We start from the raw sequence: 8,274 nt of genomic DNA on the forward strand, positions 1-8,274 counted from the left end.
GCTTTTGTTCCCAGTATTAACAGACAAGTCAGTGACAATTCATTCTTAACACTTTTATTCTTACAGTTCTAGGTTTGAACTGTACATGCAGATTTGCATAAGTCACAATAGAGATTTACAGTGGATTCTATTCTATGGTAGAGTGCAATCCAGAATCCTTGAACAGTATAAAAAACAACTTTAAACATCAAGACCTTGTTAGGAGCAAAAGGGTTAAAGCTTCCCCAAGTGTCAGCTCTCATAGATACCTAGTTACTAGGTACTCTATGTTAGACATATTCAGAGTTGAAGAGCTGTATAACACTAAACAAACTTGAACACCCAGATGTCATACCGTCTTTGTTACTTTTCTGGCAATTAAGAATAAGTCAAAAACCCTGCCACCTGCAAACCAGCTAATACAGACAAAAATAACTACTCCTTACTTGCCTGTCTAGGGTTGTACAGAGTTAAAGAAAATACTCCCTCAATGGCATTTGTATCTCACATCAGCTGAAAAAGCAATGTAACAAAAATAAAGGTATAACATCTTTGAAAATAAATATAAAGAGGGAATGCAGACAAAAGTGTCAAAGATTTTTTTTTTTTGGCAGGTAACATTCATAATATACAAAATATAACTTATTCATATTAGCCAAGGAAACATTCATGAGTTCCTGTAAACTGTTTTAATCCACCTCCTCCATACGTGATGTGTCATCATCTCCTTCAAGAGGTGGCATCTCCTCAGTAACTGCAGGACTGGCCTCCTCTGCAGCAGTATCATCTTCATCAATGCCTGTGCAACAAACACGAAGACCATGAATGCTTATCCTGGAACTTTATTTACTTCCATAGCACTTTCTATGGCCTGAAGGTTTCTACACCACCCTCACTCCTCCATGTACTCAGAAGGCACTCACGTATTAACACACCCAGAGTTTACTGGAAACAAGAGATTTCCAACTTACCCAGGCCAAGTTTGATCATTCTGTAAATGCGGTTGGCATGTGTCTGGGGATCTTCTAAACTAAAGCCAGAGGACAGGAGAGCTGTCTCATACAGCAATATGACAAGATCCTTCACAGACTTGTCATTCTTATCAGCCTCTGCCTTCTGCCTCAGTGTTTCAATGATGGAATGATCAGGATTGATCTCCAGGTGCTTCTTTGCTGCCATGTATCCCATTGTGGAGTTGTCTCTCAACGCCTGTGCTTTCATAATCCTCTCCATATTGGCAGTCCAGCCGTATGTACTTGTTACAATACAGCATGGAGAAGTTACCAAGCGATTGGACACAACCACCTAGGAAAGCATACATAAAATTTTAAGTTTTTAGCTTAACATTTCAACATTCCTAATGAACCAAAATCCCACTGACTGGCCAAGGTGCAACTTACAAAACAGCGATTACCTTTTCTACTTTCTTCTCAAGGATATCTTTCATTATTTTGCAGAGGTTTTCAAACTTGGCTTTTTTCTCTTCCTGTTTCTTTTTCTCCTCTTCATCCTCTGGAAGCTCTAAGCCCTCTTTTGTTACAGAAACCAGGGTCTTGCCTTCAAATTCCTTCAGCTGCTGCACACAGTATTCATCAATAGGCTCAATCATGTAGATCACTTCCAGGCCATGCTTGCGAAGGCGCTCCACAAAAGCAGAGTTAGCCACCTGGTCTTTTGTCTCACCTGCAGGAAGCATGGATGTCAAGTTCTGTTTTAGCCTGAGCACTTTAACATACCAAACTGTATTCTGGAAGAGGCTATACAATCCAATGATGCTCAGTAGCTCTTACTAGGGACAAAACAAGTTATGACAAACCACAGAAGTGATCCTGCTAGCCTGGTGAGACTTAAGCCTTTCCAGCAATGTTTTAATTTGAAGAGATGTTTGGCATTCCAACCCTTCTGAGCTCACAGGGGAAAAAAGAAACTAGCTGCATAAACTAACTGCTGCACTTTACACCCTTAGCTTTGTCAGTAAGCCAGCTTTAGGCGTATTCCTCCTTACCTTCAAGGAAGCAATGACAATGAACATCATATTTCAAAACTAAGGCAATACTTGAAGAGTAGCTGTAACACTGCAGACCAATGCTGCACACACATCAAGAGCAGCTAATGCTCCAACTAGCCCAAGTTAGATGAGAGGAAGTGCCCTAGCCCTAGGACACCTTGCAAAGTCTGGGAGTGCAGTTTGCACTGTCAGTAAACATTACTTCTCACCAGCCCTGCTGAGCTCATTAACATACTATGAGCTACTGACTACAGTCCCATTCTACATGGCAACTTCTACTTATTTTAAAAATACTATAGGAATCACCCAGTATGACAGAACACAGAAAAGTTCATGTTCTCCTAATACATGCCAGAATTTCTCCATCACAACCAACTGCATAACTGGAACACTGACAAGTAATCATGTGCAAAGCACTGCAGCAGTAAAAGAAAATGAGCATCATATCCCAACAACCTTACCTAACTGCTTTTCACAGGGCGTTTCTTGCCAACTCACCAGTAATGTAGTAGACATGTTTCTGGTTTTCCTTCATGCGAGTGCAGTAGTCCTTCAGAGAAACCATTTCATCACCAGATGCAGAAGTGTAATACCTGAGTAACTCTGAGAGTTTCTTGCGGTTCTGGGAGTCTTCATGAATACCAAGCTACAGAAGTAAGAGGAAGAACTACTAAAATGCTTACTTAAATACTAAGCTGTAGGGTGCTCAGAATGTGGTATTAAAGAAATCTGTACCATTTACAACCAAGATAAATGAATACTACAAACCTTGATATTCTTGGAGAACTGCTCGTAGAACTTTTTGTAGTTCTCCTTGTCTTCAGCCAACTCAGTGAAAAGTTCCAAACACTTCTTCACCAAGTTCTTCCGTATCACTTTAAGAATCTTGCTTTGTTGCAGCATTTCACGAGAAATATTCAGAGGTAAATCCTCAGAGTCTACAACACCTCTCATGAAGTCTGGAAGGAAAGCATCAATTAGCTTTTGTAGGTTTTAAAGAACTAAAATTTACTATCACTACTAAGAGGCTTTACTGCTCTGTATTTTAAAGAGACTTCTACTGAATTTTCATACCAAACAAGCTGTGCTTTCTTCAACTGGCCCAGATACTTCGACTCCCAAAAACTCTGCCTTCCTCCATCCCCATTTTCCTCTTTTAAACATAAGCTTTGCTAGGCAGTTTCTCTAGTTATTCTTAGAAATATTTTTCTGTAGCACTCACTCAGGTACTCGGGGATCAGCTCCTCACAGTTGTCCATGATGAAAACTCTGCGCACATACAGCTTGATGTTGTTTTTCTTCTTCCTGTTTTCAAACAGATCAAAAGGCGCACGTCGTGGGACAAACAGGAGAGCTCTGAATTCCAGCTGACCTTCCACAGAGAAGTGCTGTAAGAAAACAAAACCATTTTTCAGAAATGTGATTTGTCTCTTTCTTCAAAAAAAAAAAAAAGAAAAAACAGCATTTAATGCAGTAAGCAAGACACTGGTCAGAAAGATGAGCATGTTCTCCAAAACATCATCTGAATTCTATTCAGTTGTTGCCAGGATGTGTAACAACTGTGAACTGTGCAGCACCTTCAACCATGAAGGCCTGGAAAGATTAACTGCACCCATGCCCCCATTTTTAAAACTGAACTACAAACCAAAACAACAGCTAAGTTTCCATTTGAGATCTACTTTCAAGTTTTACAATTAGATTTTCCAACTAAGATAAATGCAAATGTTTTTCCTATATATACATTAGCAATAAACAGAAACAAATGTGTTTGTTGAAGATGCTAAACACAAACTTTACAAGTTGCCTAAGCACAAGCATGTAGCACAAGCATCTCACAATGTAAGCACTTGAACAAACAGTATCACCCCTAATAGTAAGCAACTTCTACAACAATACTCAAAACAATTTATGATACTGGCTTTAGTGGCAAAAAAAAGATAGTGCCTATAGAAAGACAAACAAGAACATACTTTGACAGCCAAGTGGTCCTCCCAGTCATTAGTTAGGCTCTTATAGAACTCCCCATACTCTTCATTGGTGATGTCATCTGGGTTCCTGGTCCAAATAGGCTTGGTCTTGTTGAGCTCTTCCTCATCAATGTACTTCTCCTTGATCTTCTTTTTCTTCTTCTTATCTCCATCCTTCTTTTCCTCTTCCTCATCAGAACCAACATCCTCAATCTCTGGTTTATCTTCTGTCTTTTCTTCCTTCTCCTCTTTTTCCTCCTCCTTTTCTTCAGCTTCATCATCGCTCACCTCCTTATCGCGCTCCTTCTCCACCTATGAAAGAGAACATCACTTGGAACTTAATACGCCAATTTTTTCATGTGCAGCCTTAAAACTGAGTAATGAGCTACAACCTAAGTAGGTAAGCAAACTGCAATTAAATCTACATACAAACAAGCACAATGCTCAGTTTTTGTCCTAGACTCAAGACACAACATTTCACTATTTAGCAGTGTTTCAGTACAAGTGGTTCTCTGGCAGTTCATGCTGTTGTACTGCATTGTAACTTATTTCCACTAAGAATCTATGTAAGTGCGGTTAAGTTTTGAACTGTTTGGAAACGGTGATGCTACTTGGCTTGGCTCCATTTTGTTTTAGCTTCATCTTATAAAATTAATTCATTAATTAACAGCATCACATCAGTTGAAGAGCTACACCCATGCAGAATCTGCAACAGAGTATGCAGACTGCCTATTTCTAACTCCTGCACTTTATTATGTAGTATTTCAAAGTACGTACAAAGAGCCTAATAGGGTAGCCAATGAACTGAGAATGCTTCTTCACAATTTCCTTGATCCGCCGTTCTTCCAGATATTCAGTTTGGTCTTCTTTGAGGTGCAAGATAACTTTTGTTCCACGGCCCAAAGGCTCACCTGGAATGAAATGTACAGCTATTACTTATGCAGAAGTACGAACGCACAAACCAAGCTGTGATAAATTCTACAAATATTTGATTGAAACACCATCCTCCTTTACCAAGAATTTCTTTATCCCCAGTAAAATAAGACCCTATACTAAAGTAAGCTTACAGGTGACACATTGCACTCAGCATTTTTAACATATTCCTTTTAAGGAATACATTTTAGTAATTACTCTCTTCATCTGACACCTTGCAGAAACTAGCAAAACATTTCCATGTTTAATTTTAGAATAGCCTTTATTACTATACACCATTTACTTCAGACATTCCCTTAGCACATCTTAACAGTTACTCAAACTAAATCTGTTTTGCTACAACTGTTTTCTTCCACTGCATGGAGTAAGCAGACATCTGAATCATTTGCTAATAACCTTTCAGGAATTGAGCTGAGCAGACACTCACCGTTATCAAGTCTGACAGTGAAAGATCCTCCAGCTGATGATTCCCAAGCATACTGCTCATCATCATTGTGCTTGGTGATCACTGTCACTTTTTCTGCAACGAGGTAGGCAGAGTAGAAGCCAACACCAAACTGACCAATCATGGATATATCAGCCCCTGCCTGCAGTGCTTCCATGAAAGCCTTGGTACCAGACTTGGCAATAGTACCAAGATTGTTGACAAGGTCAGCTTTGGTCATCCCTATGCCAGTATCCACAATGGTCAGAGTACGATCGTGCTTGTTTGGAATCAGGTTAATTTTCAGGTCTTTTCCAGAATCCAGCTTGCTTGGGTCAGTCAAGCTCTCATATCTGATCTTGTCCAGAGCCTATCAAAGAAGAAGCAAGCTCTAACACCCCGTACCTAAAAATTTTGGCAGTTCTATGAACATGAGCCAGTCTAAGAGCCCAAATACTTACATCTGATGAATTGGAAATCAGTTCCCTCAAGAAGATTTCCTTATTGGAGTAGAAAGTGTTGATGATCAGAGACATCAACTGAGCAATCTCAGCCTGGAAGGCAAAGGTCTCCACTTCCTCCTCCATTGGTTGGTCCTGTGTTTGCACAGCTTCCGGCATCTGTGAAGAAATCAAGGTGAAATTCAATGCTTATCAACTCTGGCTTGCTGCACATACACACTTAAAGGCACTGTGAATTCAAGTCATTAGCTATTTAGTTTTAATTGATGCACCAGGGAGACATATAAAAGGAACTTACAGGAAGAACCCAGGAGTTCTGATAAAACGCAAAAACTGAATGGGGTTTTAATTATATGCTCTTAATGTACGCTTCAGTTTGCACTTATTTAACATGCCATTTTACAGTAGATTACACAGAATAAAAATAGAACTGAAAACCTGGCCAGATATTCGGGATGCTAACTGCGCTATTCTATAGGCAGCACATTACAATTTGCACTTGCTCTCTTTCTCCCGAGCTGCCGTTCTGCTCAATGAACGACGACCTCCGGCGGCACGCGGGACTCGCAGCACTCAGTGCGCACTGCGCGCCCGTACGGCCCGAATGAACGCACTGCCCGGTCATACAGAGATGTTTTCTCCCAGAAAGGTCAAATACAACTCCAACAGAAAAAAACCTTCAACCGCAACCCCGCTTTAAGCGGAGCGCAACGAACGGAAAATAAACACAGCACGGCAATCCCGCCCGACACCGGCAGCGAAGCGAGCGCCGATGAGCGCTACGGGCGCAGCCGCCTCCACGCGGGACGCGTCGCCCGGCGGCACTGCCGGCCCGCAGCGCCCCCTGCAGGCTCCCGCCGGAAGCAGCGGAGGTTCTAGAAACTGCCAGAGCCTTCCCACCACCCCCCCGCCTCCACCCACCGCCGGCAGCGGGGCGCAGCGCGCACCCCGCCCGCTCTGCCGCGCCGCCATCCGCGGCTCCCGCACCCCGCGCAGCGCCCTGCCTGCACGGCTGGGCTGGACCGCCATCCCAGCGCCCTCAGCTCTCGCCCCACTGAGAGAAAGCGCGCCCGCACGGAGAGCCCTCAGCGAGTCGCTTCCTCCAGCAGCGGCCGGAACGCCCGCCAGGCGCTGCCCGCCGTGCCGTCACTCGCCTCACAGCCTCACCGCCAGCAATAAATTACCACGGGGGTCACAGCACACCCGCACCTCCCCGCTCCGCCTGCTTTACACCCCCGACTCCACTCTGCCTCGCGTTGTAACTACAAGCAGAAGAACCGTCTCGCACCACGCGGCTCCCCGCCCCCCCACCCCGCAGTGCCGCCGCACACAGACGCCGCCGAACGCCGCACGAAAACGCCCTGCCTGTCAGCGCTGCCCCCCCGCAGCCCGGCTGCAGCCCCGCCGCCGCCGCTCACCTTAGCAGCGGGGAAGGGCCGTCGGTCTCCTCACAGAATCAGCAAACGCTCTCTAAGCTCAGCGCTGCGCCTCCACTAGTGCGCGCCCCCGGCCGCCCGCCCGCCTTATATACAGCCGGCGCCGCCTCCTTCCAGAACCATCGGGAACCTTCACTGACAGGCACGGGGGAGGGGGCGGGGGGGCGGGGCAGAGCGCCGCTCCGGGGCGAGGCCGAGCCTCGCTCAGCCAATAGCAAGCGGCCGCGAAAGGACGCCGTCAGAGCGCGGGGCGAGCGCGGGCGTTCGCCGTTACTTCAGCCATTGGGGTGAGGGCGGGCTCCGCGCGTGCGGAGTGAGGGGTGAGGCGGTGCGTGCGCTCCCTATTCGCTCGAGCGGCGGTTCGGCCCCACGGCCGGGGAGGGGTGGGGCGAGCGGGGCGCGTGCGCGTGCGGGGGTGGCCGCTGAGGGGCGTGGGGTCGGCCTCGGGGCGGTTGCGCAAGCGGCGGTGACGTCATCGCGGCTCCGCTCCTCATGGAACGTCCTAGAATGGGCCGCGCTGCGCGCTGCTCGGCGCGGGCTCCAGAAGGGCCTGGAAGGCGCTGCGCTTTACCCCCCCCCCCCCCCCGCCCCCCCCCACAGCCTTCAGGAGTGGGGTGCGGGCCGGGAGCCGCCCCGTCTTCTCTCAGAACTGTGTGCGCGCCGGGCGGCTCCCGCCGAGCCGGCCGTGCAGGTGGCTGCGGCTCCCCTCGGGCGGGCTGCGGCTGCCGGGCCGGCTGCGGGATTCACGTCACGGTGGTGCTGCGTGAGGCGTTTCGCCTAATGGAGAAAGCAGAGCAGCTCCTCACGAAGCAGATATTGGTCTGAAGGCTGAACAGGGCTGTGCCTCTCAGTTCTTAGACCTCTGTGGGATAAAAAGAGCTGAGGGATCAGTTCCAAGAAGCTCGGAAGGCCTACATAGCAATGCAGTTACCTCAGGGTTTGAGCTGTAACGGCAGATGACAGGCAGATATCAGCGCTGTTGTATTTGTTAGATCCCAAAGCCTGAAACCCGCTGAGGTGCCCAGGCTGTGCACGGCCACTGCTGACTGTCAGTGTGACGTGGTGG

General features: G+C 46.7%; 1 protein-coding gene across 1 annotated transcript; it reads right to left on the reverse strand.

Annotated features, from left to right (window-relative positions):
• Nucleotides 1-38: 38 nt before the first annotated feature.
• Nucleotides 39-7,351, reverse strand: HSP90AA1 (heat shock protein 90 alpha family class A member 1). The gene is made up of 11 exons (XM_031592984.2): nt 7,191-7,351; nt 5,773-5,931; nt 5,315-5,681; nt 4,732-4,865; nt 3,958-4,266; nt 3,210-3,375; nt 2,756-2,946; nt 2,486-2,633; nt 1,394-1,662; nt 951-1,284; nt 39-778 (listed from the first exon to the last, which is right to left on the reverse strand). The coding sequence occupies exons 2-11, from the start codon at nt 5,929-5,931 to the stop codon at nt 669-671; spliced, it is 2,187 nt and encodes a 728-aa protein (XP_031448844.1). The 5' UTR covers nt 7,191-7,351; the 3' UTR covers nt 39-668.
• Between the last annotated feature and the right edge of the window lie 923 nt (nt 7,352-8,274).

The sequence above is a fragment of the Phasianus colchicus genome, chromosome 5 (genome assembly GCF_987193195.1).
Source record: "Phasianus colchicus chromosome 5, bPhaCol1.hap1.1, whole genome shotgun sequence".
Taxonomy (NCBI): Eukaryota; Metazoa; Chordata; class Aves; order Galliformes; family Phasianidae; genus Phasianus; species Phasianus colchicus.

What these genes read in the sequence shown, in the direction of transcription:
- HSP90AA1 (XM_031592984.2), bottom strand. Translation starts at nt 5,931, where the DNA reads ATGCCGGAAGCTGTGCAAACACAGGACCAACCAATGGAGGAGGAAGTG. An exon ending in GCTACCCTATTAGGCTCTTT is followed by an intron (nt 4,267 to 4,731) that starts GTACGTACTTTG and finishes TCTCTTTCATAG; the next exon opens with GTGGAGAAGGAGCGCGATAA. An exon ending in AGGACCACTTGGCTGTCAAA is followed by an intron (nt 3,376 to 3,957) that starts GTATGTTCTTGT and finishes GTTTTCTTACAG; the next exon opens with CACTTCTCTGTGGAAGGTCA.